We start from the raw sequence: 19,086 nt of genomic DNA, 5'->3' as shown, positions 1-19,086 counted from the left end.
CGCACCTCGCAACTTCCAGCATCTGCTGCTAATTTCTGGGTCCCAGATAACACAGGTCTTAGCCATGGAGGCCGCACCTCGCACCTTCCAGCATCTGCTGCTAATGTCTGGGTCCCAGATAACACAGGTCTGAGCCATGGAGGCCGCACCTCGCACCTTCCAGCATCTGCTGCTAATGTCTGGGTCCCAGATAACACAGGTCTGAGCCATGGAGGCCGCACCTTGCAACTTCCAGTATCTGCTGTTAATGTCTGGGTCCCAGATAACACAGGTCTGAGCCATGGAGGCCGCACCTTGCAACTTCCAGCATCTGCTGCTAATGTCTGGGTCCCAGATACTACAGGTCTGAGCCATGGAGGCCGCAACTCGCAACTTCCAGCATCTGCTGCTAATGTCTGGGTCCCAGATACCACAGGTCTGAGCCATGGAGGCCGCACCTCGCACCTTCCAGCACCTGCTGCTAATGTCTGGGTCCCAGATAACACAGGTCTGAGCCATGGAGGCCGCACCTCGCACCTTCCAGCATCTGCTGCTAATGTCTGGGTCCCAGATAACACAGGTCTGAGCCATGGAGGCCGCACCTCGCACCTTCCAGCATCTGCTGCTAATGTCTGGGTCCCAGATAACACAGGTCTGAGCCATGGAGGCCGCACCTCGCACCTTCCAGCACCTGCTGCTAATGTCTGGGTCCCAGATAACACAGGTCTGAGCCATGGAGGCCGTACCTCGCAACTTCCAGCATCTGCTGCTAATGTCTGGGTCCCAGATACCACAGGTCTGAGCCATGGAGGCCGCACCTCGCAACTTCCAGCATCTGCTGCTAATGTCTGGGTCCCAGATACCACAGGTCTGAGCCATGGAGGCCGCACCTCGCACCTTCCAGCACCTACTGCTAATGTCTGGGTCCCAGATAACACAGGTCTGAGCCATGGAGGCCACACCTCGCAACTTCCAGCATCTGCTGCTAATGTCTGGGTCCCAGATAACACAGGTCTGAGCCATGGAGGCCGCACCTCGCAACTTCCAGCATCTGCTGCTAATTTCTGGGTCCCAGATAACACAGGTCTTAGCCATGGAGGCCGCACCTCGCACCTTCCAGCATCTGCTGCTAATGTCTGGGTCCCAGATAACACAGGTCTGAGCCATGGAGGCCGCACCTCGCACCTTCCAGCATCTGCTGCTAATGTCTGGGTCCCAGATAACACAGGTCTGAGCCATGGAGGCCGCACCTTGCAACTTCCAGTATCTGCTGTTAATGTCTGGGTCCCAGATAACACAGGTCTGAGCCATGGAGGCCGCACCTTGCAACTTCCAGCATCTGCTGCTAATGTCTGGGTCCCAGATACTACAGGTCTGAGCCATGGAGGCCGCAACTCGCAACTTCCAGCATCTGCTGCTAATGTCTGGGTCCCAGATACCACAGGTCTGAGCCATGGAGGCCGCACCTCGCACCTTCCAGCACCTGCTGCTAATGTCTGGGTCCCAGATAACACAGGTCTGAGCCATGGAGGCCGCACCTCGCACCTTCCAGCATCTGCTGCTAATGTCTGGGTCCCAGATACCACAGGTCTGAGCCATGGAGGCCGCACCTCGCACCTTCCAGCATCTGCTGCTAATGTCTGGGTCCCAGATAACACAGGTCTGAGCCATGGAGGCCGCACCTCGCACCTTCCAGCATCTGCTGCTAATGTCTGGGTCCCAGATAACACAGGTCTGAGCCATGGAGGCCGCAGCTTGCAACTTCCAGTATCTGCTGCTAATGTCTGGATCCCAGATAACACAGGTCTGAGCCATGTAAGGCCGCACCTCGCAACTTCTAGCATCTGCTGCTAATGTCTGGGTCCCAGATACCACAGGTCTGAGCCATGGAGGCCGCACCTCGCAACTTACAGCATCTGCTGCTAATGTCTGGGTCCCAGATAACACAGGTCTTAGCCATGGAGGCCGCACCTCGCACCTTCCAGCATCTGCTGCTAATGTCTGGGTCCCAGATAACACAGGTCTGAGCCATGGAGGCCGCACCTCGCACCTTCCAGCATCTGCTGCTAATGTCTGGGTCCCAGATAACACAGGTCTGAGCCATGGAGGCCGCACCTTGCAACTTCCAGTATCTGCTGTTAATGTCTGGGTCCCAGATAACACAGGTCTGAGCCATGGAGGCCGCACCTTGCAACTTCCAGCATCTGCTGCTAATGTCTGGGTCCCAGATACTACAGGTCTGAGCCATGGAGGCCGCACCTCGCAACTTCCAGCATCTGCTGCTAATGTCTGGGTCCCAGATACCACAGGTCTGAGCCATGGAGGCCGCACCTCGCACCTTCCAGCACCTGCTGCTAATGTCTGGGTCCCAGATAACACAGGTCTGAGCCATGGAGGCCGCACCTCGCACCTTCCAGCATCTGCTGCTAATGTCTGGGTCCCAGATACCACAGGTCTGAGCCATGGAGGCCGCACCTCGCACCTTCCAGCATCTGCTGCTAATGTCTGGGTCCCAGATAACACAGGTCTGAGCCATGGAGGCCGCACCTCGCACCTTCCAGCATCTGCTGCTAATGTCTGGGTCCCAGATAACACAGGTCTGAGCCATGGAGGCCGCACCTTGCAACTTCCAGTATCTGCTGCTAATGTCTGGATCCCAGATAACACAGGTCTGAGCCATGGAGGCAGCACCTCGCAACTTACAGCATCTGCTGCTAATGTTTGGGTCCCAGATAACACAGGTCTGAGCCATGGAGGCCGCACCTCGCAACTTCCAGCATCTGCTGCTAATGTCTGGATCCCAGATAACACAGGTCTTAGCCATGGAGGCCGCACCTCGCACCTTCCAGCATCTGCTGCTAATGTCTGGGTCCCAGATAACACAGGTCTGAGCCATGGAGGCCGCACCTTGCAACTTCCAGTATCTGCTGCTAATGTCTGGATCCCAGATAACACAGGTCTGAGCCATGGAGGCAGCACCTCGCAACTTACAGCATCTGCTGCTAATGTTTGGGTCCCAGATAACACAGGTCTGAGCCATGGAGGCCGCACCTTGCAACTTCCAGCATCTGCTGTAAATGTCTGGGTCCCAGATAACACAGGTCTGAGCCATGGAGGCCGCACCTCGCAACTTCCAGCATCTGCTGCTAATGTCTGGATCCCAGATAACACAGGTCTGAGCCATGGAGGCAGCACCTCGCAACTTCCAGCATCTGCTGCTAATGTCTGGGTCCCAGATACCACAGGTCTGAGCCATGGAGGCCGCACCTCGCAACTTACAGCATCTGCTGCTAATGTTTGGGTCCCAGATAACACAGGTCTGAGCCATGGAGGCCGCACCTTGCAACTTCCAGCATCTGCTGTAAATGTCTGGGTCCCAGATAACACAGGTCTGAGCCATGGAGGCCGCACCTCGCAACTTCCAGCATCTGCTGCTAATGTCTGGATCCCAGATAACACAGGTCTGAGCCATGGAGGCAGCACCTCGCAACTTCCAGCATCTGCTGCTAATGTCTGGGTCCCAGATAACACAGGAGGCATTCTCGCCCTCTCCCCCAATGAGGAGCGCTTCGTCTCTGGGTACAGATCTGTCAGATCCAAGTGCTGGTTATATGGCAGCTCTCACCCCGGCCATCCTGTCCCTTATACACTACATCAGAAGCTGCAGACATATGAGGCTAGCGTACAGTAATGACCACAGCACCCACAGTACCTTCTGCGCGGCGGAGATGGCGGCGTAGTCACTCTTATCTATCAGCGTATACTTCTGCCTCAGCCGGGCCTCCACTTCCTGCTCCTGGCGGCTGCAGAAAGACAACATAACGCACTCAGGGGCAGATTTATTAAGCTCGGTGAAGTGATAAAGTGTCTGGTTTTTATCACCGGCCAATCAGCTCCTACCTGTGAAGTTACAGGCTTGGTTTTAAAAATGACAGGTAGGAACTGATTGGCCGGTGATAAAAACCAGACACTTTATCACTTCACCGAGCTTGATAAATCTGCCCTTCTGCCCACGTCACATGGGAATATTAGCATAGGACATATGTGCAGAAAAATAAACATGCAAATAAATTATCAATTTTTTTAAAACTTATTTTAAGTGCTACTGTATGCTTGTGGTGGCATATTCTGGCCGTGTCTGTGTGGTCAGACTGGGAACAGTAGCAAATGAGAAGCCTGGTACCAGAATGTGCTGGCTGATCAGACACAGAGATGCACCATCCTATGGCTGACCAGACACACAGAGATGTACCATCCTATGGCTGACCAGACACACAGAGATGCACCATCCTATGGCTGACCAGACACACAGAGATGCACCATCCTATGGGCGTGGCGCTGACCAGACACACAGAGATGCACCATCCTATGGGCGTGGCGCTGACCAGACACACAGAGATGTACCATCCTATGGGCGTGGCGCTGACCAGACACACAGAGATGCACCATCCTATGGGCGTGGCGCTGACCAGACACACAGAGATGTACCATCCTATGGGCGTGGCGCTGACCAGACACACAGAGATGCACCATCCTATGGGCGTGGCGCTGACCAGACACACAGAGATGCACCATCCTATGGGCGTGGTGCTGACCAGACACACAGAGATGTACCATCCTATGGGCATGGTGCTGACCAGACACAGAGAGATGTACCATCCTATGTGCATGGCACTGACCAGACACACAGAGATGTACCATCCTATGTGCATGGCGCTGACCAGACACAGAGAGATGTACCATCCTATGTGCATGGTGCTGACCAGACACACAGAGATGCACCATCCTATGGGCATGGTGCTGACCAGACACAGAGAGATGTACCATCCTATGTGCATGGCACTGACCAGACACACAGAGATGTACCATCCTATGTGCATGGCGCTGACCAGACACACAGAGATGTACCATCCTATGGGCGTGGCGCTGACCAGACACACAGAGATGTACCATCCTATGGGCGTGGCGCTGACCAGACACACAGAGATGCACCATCCTATGGGCGTGGCGCTGACCAGACACACAGAGATGCACCATCCTATGGGCATGGCGCTGACCAGACACACAGAGATGTACCATCCTATGGGCGTGGCGCTGACCAGACACACAGAGATGCACCATCCTATGGGCGTGGCGCTGACCAGACACACAGAGATGCACCATCCTATGTGCATGGCGCTGACCAGACACAGAGATGTACCATCCTATGGGCATGGTGCTGACCAGACACACAGAGATGCACCATCCTATGGGCATGGTGCTGACCAGACACAGAGAGATGTACCATCCTATGTGCATGGCGCTGACCAGACACACAGAGATGTACCATCCTATGTGCATGGCGCTGACCAGACACACAGAGATGTACCATCCTATGGGCGTGGCGCTGACCAGACACACAGAGATGTACCATCCTATGGGTGTGGCGCTGACCAGACACACAGAGATGTACCAGCCTATGGGCGTGGCGCTGACCAGACACACAGAGATGCACCATCCTATGGGCATGGTGCTGACCAGACACACAGAGATGCACCATCCTATGGGCATGGTGCTGACCAGACACACAGAGATGCACCATCCTATGGGCATGGTGCTGACCAGACACACAGAGATGCACCATCCTATGGGCGTGGCGCTGACCAGACACACAGAGATGTACCATCCTATGGGCGTGGCGCTGACCAGACACACAGAGATGCACCATCCTATGGGCCTGGCGCTGACCAGACACACAGAGATGTACCATCCTATGGGCGTGGCGCTGACCAGACACACAGAGATGCACCATCCTATGGGCGTGCCGCTGACCAGACACACAGATATGTACCATCCTATGGGCGTGGCGCTGACCAGACACACAGAGATGTACCATCCTTTGGGCGTGGTGCTGACCAGACACACAGAGATGTACCAGCCTATGGGCGTGGCGCTGACCAGACACACAGAGATGTACCATCCTATGGCCTGGCGCTGACCAGACACACAGAGATGCACCATCCTATGGGCGTGGCGCTGACCAGACACACAGAGATGTACCATCCTATGGGCGTGGCGCTGACCAGACACACAGAGATGTACCATCCTATGGGCAGGTGACACACACAGGAAACACTGACCTCAGTATAAACTTAAACTGGGAGAATATCTCCTGGATCTGTCGGAGGTTTATGATCTAGGGAAGAATAAATTAATGGTCAATAAAGAAAACAGAACAGACACACAGCTACTATGATGTGTACAGGTCACACACGTATATACACACAGCACAGACACACAGCTACTATGATGTGTACAGGTCACACACGTATATACACACAGCACAGACACACAGCTACTATGATGTGTACAGGTCACACACGTATATACACACACAGCACAAACACACAGCTACTATGATGTGTACAGGTCACACACGTATATACACACAGCACAGACACACAGCTACTATGATGTGTACAGGTCACACACGTATATACACACAGCACAGACACACAGCTACTATGATGTATACAGGTCACATACGTATATACACACAGCACAGACACACAGCTACTATGATGTGTACAGGTCACCCTGTATATATACACAGCACAGACACACAGCTACTATGATGTGTACAGGTCACACACGTATACACACACAGCACAGACACACAGCTACTATGATGTGTACAGGTCACACACGTATATACACACAGCACAGACACACAGCTACTATGATGTGTACAGGTCACACACGTATATACACAGCTACTATGATGTAATCAGGTCACACACGTATATACACAGCTACTATGATGTATACAGGTCACACACGTATATACACACAGCACAGACACACAGCTACTATGATGTATACAGGTCACACACGTATATACACACAGCACAGACACACAGCTACTCGTATGTATACAGGACACACGTATATACACACAGCACAGACACACAGCTACTATGATGTGTACAGGTCACACACGTATATACACACAGCACAGACACACAGCTACTATGATGTATACAGGTCACACACGTATATACACACAGCACAGACACACAGCTACTATGATGTATACAGGTCACACACGTATATACACACAGCACAGACACACAGCTACTATGATGTATACAGGTCACACACGTATATACACACAGCACAGACACACAGCTACTATGATGTATACAGGTCACACACTTATATACACACAGCCCAGACACACAGCTACTATGATGTATACAGGTCACACACGTATATACACACAGCACAGACACACAGCTACTCTGATGTATACAGGACACACGTATATAAACACAGCACAGACACACAGCTACTATGATGTATACAGGTCACACACGTATATACACACAGCACAGACACACAGCTACTATGATGTATACAGGTCACACACGTATATACACACAGCACAGACACACAGCTACTATGATGTATACAGGTCACACACGTATATACACACAGCACAGACACACAGCTACTATGATGTGTACAGGTCACACACGTGTATATACACACACAGCACAGACACACAGCTACTATGATGTGTACAGGTCACACACGTATATACACACAGCACAGACACACAGCTACTATGATGTATACAGGTCACACACGTATATACACACAGCACAGACACACAGCTACTATGATGTATACAGGTCACACACGTATATACACACAGCACAGACACACAGCTACTATGATGTATACAGGTCACACACGTATATACACACAGCACAGACACACAGCTACTATGATGTGTACAGGTCACACACGTGTATATACACACACAGCACAGACACACAGCTACTATGATGTGTACAGGTCACACACGTATATACACACAGCACAGACACACAGCTACTATGATGTGTACAGGTCACCCTGTATATATACACAGCACAGACACACAGCTACTATGATGTATACAGGTCACACACTTATATACACACAGCCCAGACACACAGCTACTATGATGTATACAGGTCACACACGTATATACACACAGCACAGACACACAGCTACTATGATGTATACAGGTCACACACGTATATACACACACAGCACAGACACACAGCTACTATGATGTGTACAGGTCACACACGTATATACACACAGCACAGACACACAGCTACTATGATGTGTACAGGTCACCCTGTATATATACACAGCACAGACACACAGCTACTATGATGTGTACAGGTCACACACGTATACACACACAGCACAGACACACAGCTACTATGATGTGTACAGGTCACACACGTATATACACACAGCACAGACACACAGCTACTATGATGTGTACAGGTCACACACGTATATACACACAGCACAGACATACAGCTACTATGATGTGTACAGGTCACACACGTATATACACACAGCACAGACACACAGCTACTATGATGTGTACAGGTCACACACGTATATACACACAGCACAGACACACAGCTACTATGATGTGTACAGGTCACACACGTATACACACACAGCACAGACACACAGCTACTATGATGTGTACAGGTCACACACGTATATACACACAGCACAGACACACAGCTACTATGATGTATACAGGTCACACACTTATATACACACACAGCACAGACACACAGCTACTATGATGTATACAGGTCACACACTTATATACACACAGCCCAGACACACAGCTACTATGATGTATACAGGTCACACACGTATATACACACAGCACAGACACACAGCTACTATGATGTATACAGGTCACACACGTATATACACACAGCACAGACACACAGCTACTATGATGTGTACAGGTCACACACGTATATACACACACAGCACAGACACACAGCTACTATGATGTATACAGGTCACACACGTATATACACACACACAGCACAGACACACAGCTACTATGATGTATACAGGTCACACAAGTATATACACACACAGCACAGACACACAGCTACTATGATGTATACAGGTCACACACGTATATACACACAGCACAGACACACAGCCACATCACCCCAAGCCAGCCCAGCCAAGCCACCTCCAAGACAGCCCAACCATATCACCCCAAGCCAGCCCAACCAAACCACTCCCAGCCAGCATAACCAAACCACTCCAATCAAATGCCCCCCAACGCAGTCCAACAAAACCACCCTGAGCTAGCCAAACCACCCCAACCATACCACCCCAAGCCAGCTCAACCAAACCACTCCCAGCCAGCTCAACCAAACCACCCCAACTATACCACCCCAAGCTAGCCCAACCAAACCACTCCCAGCCAGCATAACCAAACCACCCCAACCATACCACTCCAAGGCAGCCCAAGCACATCACCCCAAGCCAGTCCAACCAAACCATTCCAAAGCAGCCCAAGCCAGCCCAACCAAACCACCCCAAAGAAGCACAACCAAACCACCCCAAGGCAGCCCAATTAAATGCCCCCAAAGACAGCCCAACCAAACCACCATGGCTCAGCCGAACCAAACCACCTCAAGGAAGCCCAACCACATTATTCCAAGCCAGCACAACCAAACCATCCCAAAAAAGCCCAACCAAAGTACTCACATCAATCTCTCCCAGTGTTCCATCCAGGTATCTTTGGACCTGTGAGTTAATCTCTGTGATCTGGCTGGCGCTGAAAGGTTCATAGGTGACATACGCATGTTTGGCCTGAAACAAGAGAGAGGATGGCGGAGCAAGTGTCATACACAGAGCAGTCACTTCCTGTTGGGGAGGGTTAGTGTAAGCGTAACTGTGGGGTAGTGAGGGAGGGGAGTGGCAGCAGACCAGACTACACCTAATGATGGATAGAGAACAGGATAATAAAGACTATATTCCAGGGTGTCACACATAGAAAGAAAGAGTACAGGTGCAGCCTCCAAAGAGTACTAATCAGATGTGCAATGATCACGTGGTGCTCTGCATACTTTGGCCACGGTTATGGGCTTACCCACCGCATCCAGGTAACCTCATCAGGTTACATAGTAGGTAAGGCTGAAAAAAGACTTGCGTCCATCTAGTTCAACCTGGTATAGATATCCATTGCTGATTTGGTAGGTTCTGGTATTTTACAGACAAATTATATTTCTTATTTGTACCCATGGATGTTTTTCTCCAGTAAATGTTTGTCCAACTTTGCCTTGAATGCATTTAATGAGCCAGCCGTTACCACCTCTCTGGGAAGAGAGTTCCACAGTTTGACTGTTCTGACCGTAAAGAAATTCTTTCTACTAGCTGAATGAAATCTTTTTTCTTCTAATCTATACTCATGCCCTCGCGTCCTAGATTCCTTTCTAGTAGAAAAGAGGGTGTGTGACAGTTCCTTATATTGGCCCTTGATATACTTGTACATGTTGAGCACGTCCCTCCTTAAACGTCTCTTTTCTAATGTAAATAGTCCCAAATTGCTTAATCTCTCCCGTAGCTTAAATTCTCCATTCCCCTAATAAGCTTTGTTGCTCGCCTTTGGACTTTTTCTAATTCTATGATGTCCTTTTTATAGTGTGGGGCCCAGAACTGCACTCCGTACTCTAGGTGAGGTCTCACCAATGCTTTATATAGTGGCATAATTACCCTTGAGTCCCTAGTTCTAAACTAGGTAACATTCTAAAAGGTGTGGAACACCCCAAGGCAGCCCAACCAAAACACCCCAAGGCAGCCCAAACAAACCACCCCGAGCCAGCCCAGCCAAACCATATCACCCCATGCCATCCCAACCAAAAATCCCCAAGCCAAGCCAGCCCAACAAACCATGTCACCCCAACCAAACCATGCCAAGCCAGCCCAGCAAAACCACCTCCAAGGCTGCCCAAAGGAAACCACCCGAGCCAGCCCAGCCAAATCACCACCAAGGCTGCCCAAACCAAACCACCCCATGCCAGCCAAACCACCACCAATGCTGCCCAAACCAACCCGAGCCAGGCCATCCAAACCACCTCCAATGCTGCCCAAACCACCCCGAGACAGCCAAACAAAACCACCACCAAGGCTGCCCAAACCAAACCACCCCGAGCCAGCCCATCCAAACCACCTCCAATGCTGCCCAAACAACCCCTAGCCAGACAAACCAAACCACTTCACCCCAATCAAACCACATCTCCCCATGCCAGCCCGACCAAACCATCCCAAGACAGCTCAACCAAACCATATCATACCATGCCAGCCCAACCAAACCACCCGTAGGCAGCCTATCTAAACCAGCCCAACCAAACCACCCCAGGGCAGCCTTATCACATCACCCCATGCCAGCCCGACCAAACCATCTCAAGACAGCTCAACCAAACCATATTATACCATGCCAGCCTAACCAAACCACCCCAAGCCAGCCCAACCAAACCATATCACCCCATGCCATCCCAACCAAACCACCCATAGGCAGCCCATCTACACCACATCACCCTGATCCGCTAGCCCAACCAAACCACCCCAGGGCAGCCTAACCACATCACCCCAAGCCAGCCTAAGCAAACCACCCTAAGGCTGCCCAACCAAACCATGCCAAGCCACCCCAACTAAACCACCACAGGGCAGCCTATTCACATCACCCCAAGCCAGCCCAACCAAACCACACAAAAGCAGCCCAACCAATATACCCCAAGGCAGCCCACTAGAGAGTGTTGGATGCTAGCTTCTATGTGTCAGGACTGTTACAGGGGAGAGATAATACTAAGTGTGGGAAGTGTAAAGTGCTATAATAAGTATTACTTTGTGAAGCAGCCCGGCCAACCCAAGTCAGGGGTCTCCACGCCCCCAAACTCTCCCCATAACTGACCTACTATATAAATGTCCAAAGCCCTAACCCTTTGGACTTCCCAATGGTGGGGGTTACATGGCCGGGGGGGGGGGGGGGGGTTTAGACCATACTTTTAGCCAAAATGATGCAAATAATCTCTTCATTTATTGCCATTTTTATCAGTAATGTTTGCAGAGTGTCTGTAGGTGACCTTACCAGGGAGTCCCGGAGGGTCAGTTCGCGCCTCAAGTGATCAATCTCTCGCTGCAGATTCTTACACATCCGCTGTGGGAGGAGAAGAGAATCAGGATCTCTGATAGTTACTGCCCTGCTGGGGCATCTTACATATAACGGAATCCTCCAGAATGTAAGCTCTGATGACAAGCTCCTCTCCTACGTGGTCTCCAGGGAACTATAGATGTATACTTCTGTCCTTACTGATGATACATTGTCCCTATGTAGAGCGCTGCGGATCCCTCATGAATGTCCCCAATGTGGTCTATATCCGTGCACTGCATTATTGGGGACCACTGGGAGAGTCTCAGAGACCCCCCAGCCTGATTTATGCAGATATCCAATTAGGTTTTGTTTAATGTAAATCAGTAGAGGTAAATGTTGTTCTACGATGGTCCAATGACTGATCTTCCAGAGATCACCATTTATTACAGAAAGAACCATTGTTGTCTTTCTCTTCCCCATAGTCACTTTGGGCCTTATTCAGAGGTGTCACTGTAGGGCGAAGTGGAGCGTTGTTTTTGTTATTCTGTATGACGCAGCTGTATCCCCCCTCCCCCTTATCTCCTCCATAGCTCTCCTGTCCATCTAGCGAGGCGTGGAAATCCTCTGGTAATACAGCAGCTGTGGCCCAGCCAGTAGGGATGTATGAGACATTACTGGCCGGACAGAGGTGGCACACAACTGCCAGCAGTGCTACATGTATATATTCCCCAGAGCTCGGCACCTACAGCCAGCTTACCACAGGGTCGTAGCGTTCAATGACCGCCGACGCGGCCGGAATACATTTCATCCTGCTGGCAAATCGCAGCGTTGACAGCTGATAAAAAACAAGATAAAAAAACAAACACATTTTGCTTAGTAATTGTTGTAAACGAGTTATAATAACAAGAGATAAGCTATAAAACTGCAGTGACAACCCCCCCCCCCCCCCCCCCACAAAAAAAAAAGGTGCAGAGAGAGTTAAATTTGATCTTAAAAGAATCCTATCTGTGGGGGAGCATCCCACTGCTCTCACAGCAAAGAATCCTATCTGTGGGGGAGCATCCCACTGCTCTTACAGCAAAGAATCCTATCTGTGGGGGGTGAGCATCCCACTGCTCTCACAGCAAAGAATCCTACCTGTGAGGGGAGCATCCCACTGCTCTTACAGCAAAGAATCCTACCTGTGGGGGGAGCGTCCCACTGCTCTCACAGCAAAGAATCCTATCTGTGGGGGGGGGGGGGGGGGGTTAGCATCCCACTGCTCTTACAGCAAAGAATCCTATCTGTGGGGGGGGGGGGGGGGGGGGAAGCATCCCACTGCTCTTACAGCAAAGAATCCTATCTGTGGGGGTGAGCATCCCACTGCTCTTACAGTAAATAATCCTACCTGTGGGGGGAGCATCCCACTGCTCTCACAGCAAATAATCCTATCTTTGGGGGGGGTGAGCATCCCACTGCTCTTACAGCAAAGGATCCTATCTGTGGGGGGAGCATCCCACTGCTCTTACAGCAAAGAATCCTATCTGTGGGGGGAAGCATCCCACTGCTCTTACAGTAAAGAATCCTACCTGTGGGGGGAGCATCCCACTGCTCTCACAGCAAAGAATCCTATCTTTGGGGGGGTGCATCCCACTGCTCTTACAGCAAAGAATCCTATATTTGGGGGGTGAGCATCCCACTGCTCTCTAAGCAAAGAATCATATCTGTGGAGGGAGCATCCCACTGCTCTTACAGCAAAGAATCCTATCTGTGGGGGGAGCATCCCACTGCTCTTACAGCAAAGAATCCTATCTGTGGGGGGGAGCCTCCCACTGCTCTTACAGCAAGGAATCCTATCTTTGGGGGGGTGAGCATCCCACTGCTCTTACAGCAAAGAATCCTATCTGTGGGGGGAGCATCCCTCTGCTTTTACAGCAAAGATGCCTATCTGTGGAGGGAGCATCCCACTGCTCTCACAGCAAAGAATCCTATATTTGGGGGGTGAGCATCCCACTGCTCTCAAAGCAAAGAATCATATCTGTGGGGGAGCATCCCACTGCTCTTACAGCAAAGAATCCAATCTGTGGGGGAGCATCCCACTGCTCTTACAGCAAGGAATCCTATCTGTGGGGGAGCATCCCACTGCTCTTACAGCAAAGAATCCTATCTGTGGGGGGGGGGGGGGAGCATCCCACTGCTCTTACAGCAAAGAATCCAATCTGTGGGGGGAGCATCCCACTGCTCTTACAGCAGAGAATCCTATCTGTGGGGGGGCATCCCACTGCTTTTACAGCAAAGAGTCCTATCTGTGGGGGAGCATCCCGCTGCTCATGCAGCAAATAATCCTATATGTGGGGGAGCATCCCACTGCTCTTACAGCAAATAATCCAATCTGGGGGGGGGGGGGGGCATCCCACTGCTCTTACAGCAAAGAGAATCCTATCTGTGGGGGGGCATCCTACTGCTCTTACAGCAAAGAGTCCTATCTGTGGGGGAGCATCCCGCTGCTCATGCAGCAAATAATCCTATATGTGGGGGAGCATCCCACTGCTCTTACAGCAAATAATCCAATCTGGGGGGGAGGGGGGGGCATCCCACTGCTCTTACAGCAAAGAATCCTATCTGTGGGGGGAGCATCCCACTGCTCTTACAGCAGAGAGTCCTATCTGTGGGGGGAGCATCCCAGAACTCTTACAGCAAAGAATCCTATCTGTGGGGGAGCATCCCACTGCTCTTACAGCAAAGCATCCTATCTGTGTGTGGGGGGGGGGGAGAATCCCACTGCTCTTTCAGCAAAGAATCCTATCTGTGGGGGGGGGGGGGGAGCATCCCACTGCTCTTACAGCAAAGAATCCTATCTGTGGGGGGAGCATCCCACTGCTCTTACAGCAGAGAATCCTATCTGTGGGGGGGGGGGGCATCCCACTGCTCTTACAGCAAAGAATCCAATCTGTGGGGGGAGCATCCCACTGCTCTTACAGCAAAGAATCCTATCTGGGGAGAGCATCCCACTGCTCTTACAGCAGAGAGTCCTATCTGTGGGGGGAGCATCCCAGAACTCTTACAGCAAAGAATCCTATCTGTGGGGGGAGCATCCCACTGCTCTTACAGCAGAGAATCCTATCTGTGGGGGGCATCCCACTGCTCTTACAGCAAAGAGTCCTATCTGTGGGGGAGCATCCCACTGCTCTTGCAGCAAAGAATCCTATATGTGGGGGAGCATCCCACTGCTCTTGCAGCAAAGAATCCTATATGTGGGGGAGCATCCCACTGCTCTTACAGCAAAGAATCCAATCTGGGGGGGGGGGGGGCATCCCACTGCTCTTACAGCAAAGAATCCAATCTGTGGGGGGAGCATCCCACTGCTCTTACAGCAAAGAATCCTATCTGGGGAGAGCATCCCACTGCTCTTACAGCAGAGAGTCCTATCTGTGGGGGGAGCATCCCAGAACTCTTACAGCAAAGAATCCTATCTGTGGGGGAGCATCCCACTGCTCTTACAGCAGAGCATCCTATATGTGGGGGGGGGGGGAGCATCCCACTGCTCTTACAGCAAGGAATCCTATATGGGGGCGGAGCATCCCTCTGCTCTTACAGCAAAGAATCCTATTTGTGGGGGAGCATTCCACTGCTCTTGCAGCAAAGAATCCTATCTGTGGGGTGAGCATCCCACTGCTCTTAAAGCAAAGAATCCTATCTGGGGGGAGCATCCCACTGCTCTTACAGCAGAGAGTCCTATCTGTGGGGGGAGCATCCCAGAACTCTTACAGCAAAGAATCCTATCTGTGGGGGAGCATCCCACTGCTCTTACAGCAGAGCATCCTATCTGTGGGGGGGGGGGGGGGGGAGCATCCCACTGCTCTTACAGCAAGGAATCCTATATGGGGGCGGAGCATCCCTCTGCTCTTACAGCAAAGAATCCTATTTGTGGGGGAGCATCCCACTGCTCTTACAGCAAAGAATCCTATCTGTGGGGTGAGCATCCCACTGCTCTTGCAGCAAAGAATCCTATCTGTGGGGTGAGCATCCCACTGCTCTTAAAGCAAAGAATCCTATTTGTGGGGAAGCATCCCACTGCTCTTACAGCAAAGAATCCTATCTGTGGGGGAGCATCCCACTGCTCTTAAAGCAAAGAGTCCTATCTGTGGGGGAGCATCCCACTGCTCTTAGAGCAAAGAATCCTATATGTGGGGGAGCATCCCACTGCTCTTACAGCAAAGAATCCTATCTGTGGGGGGAGCATCCCACTGCTCTTAAAGCAAAGAATCCTATATGTGGGGGAGCATCCCACTGCTCTTACAGCAAAGAATCCTATCTGTGGGGGGGGGGGGGGGAGCATCCCACTGCTCTTACAGCAAAGAGTCCTATCTGTGGGGGGAGCATCCCACTGCTCTTACAGCAAAGAATCCTATCTGAAGGTAACGCCAACATGAAGTATTGGTGAGGCACAATGGGAAATACTACATAATGTTCTCCATCTTTTGATGCCAGCTGCCCAGCATTGTGCCCAGGTCAGTATAATATACAATGTACAGAGATGAGGGCTGCCCCAAGTTACTCACGGTCTCATCGATCTGCGCCGCCTCGCCGTACACGTTTGCCACAAGAACAGTGTGGCAGTTCCCTCCTATAGATCAGAAACATATTACTGAGCATGGCAATAGCTGGCACAGACTTGGCGCTAGCAGTGCGGGCCTGTGTCACTAGATTGTTTGCCGTGGCCGCACGCACCCAGCGCATGCACAGAAATGAGCATACAACAAACATCTGCCCCGCGCGAAGGAACGGAATATGGGGGATATTCTGGTTCTCACGCTTGCCTGCAAATTTGCATGCAAGCGCAATGTTTTTTAAATGTGCATGAGGCGAGCATCGAATGATGTGGATGTTTCCCTATGGGCTGCAAATGGATGTTTACCTTAAATATCCATTCGCTGCCATGCTGGCGAACCCGCCGTGAAAGGGGAGGTGGGACTTGCAAACGACGCTGGTAGTACTCAGGCAGGTGGAAGGGGTTATAGAGGGGATTAGTACTGGGGTTACCCACACTGCAGATCTGGGACACAGGTACAGGCAGGTGGAAGGGGTTATACAGGGGATTAGTACCGGGGTTACCCACACTGCAGATCTGGGACACAGGTACAGGCAGGTGGAGGGGGTTATAGAGGGGATTAGTACTGGGGTTACCCACACTGCAGATCTGGGACACAGGTACAGGCAGGTGGAAGGGGTTATAGAGGGGATTAGTACTGGGGTTACCCACACTGCAGATCTGGGACACAGGTACAGGCAGGTGGAAGGGGTTATACAGGGGATTAGTACTGGGGTTACCCACACTGCAGATCTGGGACACAGGTACAGGCAGGTGGAGGGGGTTATAGAGGGGATTAGTACTGGGGTTACCCACACTGCAGATCTGGGACACAGGTACAGGCAGGTGGAAGGGGTTATAGAGGGGATTAGTACCGGGGTTACCCACACTGCAGATCTGGGACACTGGTACAGGCAGGTGGAAGGGGTTATACAGGGGATTAGTACTGGGGTTACCCACACTGCAGATCTGGGACACAGGTACAGGCAGGTGGAAGGGGTTATACAGGGGATTAGTACCGGGGTTACCCACACTGCAGATCTGGGGGACAGGTACAGGCAGGTGGAAGGGGTTATACAGGGGATTAGTACCGGGGTTACCCACACTGCAGATCTGGGACACAGGTACAGGCGGGTGGAAGGGGTTATAGAGGGGATTAGTACCGGGTTACCCACACTGCAGATCTGGGACACAGGTACAGGCGGGTGGAGGGGGTTATAGAGGGGATTAGTACTGGGGTTACCCACACTGCAGATCTGGGACACAGGTACAGGCAGGTGGAAGGGGTTATAGAGGGGATTAGTACCGGGGTTACCCACACTGCAGATCTGGGACACAGGTACAGGCAGGTGGAGGGGGTTATACAGGGGATTAGTACTGGGGTTACCCACACTGCAGATCTGGGACACAGGTACAGGCAGGTGGAAGGGGTTATAGAGGGGATTAGTACCGGGGTTACCCACACTGCAGATCTGGGACACAGGTACAGGCGGGTGGAAGGGGTTATACAGGGGATTAGTACCGGGGTTCCCCACACTGCAGATCTGGGACACAGGTACAGGCAGGTGGAAGGGGTTATAGAGGGGATTAGTACTGGGGTTACCCACACTGCAGATCTGGGACACAGGTACAGGCAGGTGGAAGGGGTTATAGAGGGGATTAGTACCGGGGTTACCCACACTGCAGATCTGGGACACAGGTACAGGCGGGTGGAGGGGGTTATACAGGGGATTAGTACTGGGGTTACCCACACTGCAGATCTGGGACACAGGTACAGGCAGGTGGAAGGGGTTATACAGGGGATTAGTACTGGGGTTACCCACACTGCAGATCTGGGACACAGGTACAGGCAGGTGGAAGGGGTTATACAGGGGATTAGTACCGGGGTTACCCACACTGCAGATCTGGGACACAGGTACAGGTGGGTGGAAGGGGTTATAGAGGGGATTAGTACCGGGGTTACCCACACTGCAGATCTGGGACACAGGTACAGGCAGGTGGAAGGGGTTATAGAGGGGATTAGTACTGGGGTTACCCACACTGCAGATCTGGGACACAGGTACAGGCGGGTGGAAGGGGTTATAGAGGGGATTAGTACCGGGGTTACCCACACTGCAGATCTGGGACACAGGTACAGGCAGGTGGAAGGGGTTATACAGGGGATTAGTACCGGGGTTACCCACACTGCAGATCTGAGACACAGGTACAGGCAGGTGGAAGGGGTTATAGAGGGGATTAGTACTGGGGTTACCCACACTGCAGATCTGGGACACAGGTACAGGCGGGTGGAAGGGGTTATACAGGGGATTAGTACCGGGGTTACCCACACTGCAGATCTGAGACACAGGTACAGGCAGGTGGAAGGGGTTATAGAGGGGATTAGTACTGGGGTTACCCACACTGCAGATCTGGGACACAGGTACAGGCAGGTGGAAGGGGTTATACAGGGGATTAGTACTGGGGTTACCCACACTGCAGATCTGGGACACAGGTACAGGCAGGTGGAAGGGGTTATACAGGGGATTAGTACTGGGGTTACCCACACTGCAGATCTGGGACACAGGTACAGGCAGGT

General features: G+C 51.7%; 1 protein-coding gene across 2 annotated transcripts in view; it reads right to left on the bottom strand.

Annotated features, from left to right (window-relative positions):
* The window catches only part of KIF9 (kinesin family member 9), a 97,836-nt gene that overhangs the window by 22,117 nt on the left and 56,633 nt on the right, over positions 1-19,086 (bottom strand). For both annotated transcript variants that reach the window (XM_083186554.1, XM_083186553.1), the window contains exons 9-14: positions 16,483-16,547; positions 12,699-12,776; positions 11,939-12,007; positions 9,556-9,660; positions 6,099-6,154; positions 3,692-3,782 (exon numbers count right to left, since the gene is read on the bottom strand). In XM_083186554.1, coding sequence (XP_083042680.1) covers positions 3,692-3,782; positions 6,099-6,154; positions 9,556-9,660; positions 11,939-12,007; positions 12,699-12,776; positions 16,483-16,547 — 464 coding nt within the window. The remainder of the gene's footprint in view (positions 1-3,691; positions 3,783-6,098; positions 6,155-9,555; positions 9,661-11,938; positions 12,008-12,698; positions 12,777-16,482; positions 16,548-19,086) is intronic.

Source organism: Crinia signifera, chromosome 5 (genome assembly GCF_055691185.1).
Source record: "Crinia signifera chromosome 5, ASM5569118v1, whole genome shotgun sequence".
In the NCBI taxonomy this organism is placed as follows: Eukaryota; Metazoa; Chordata; class Amphibia; order Anura; family Myobatrachidae; genus Crinia; species Crinia signifera.
This window is presented reverse-complemented; position numbering and strand designations above follow the sequence as displayed.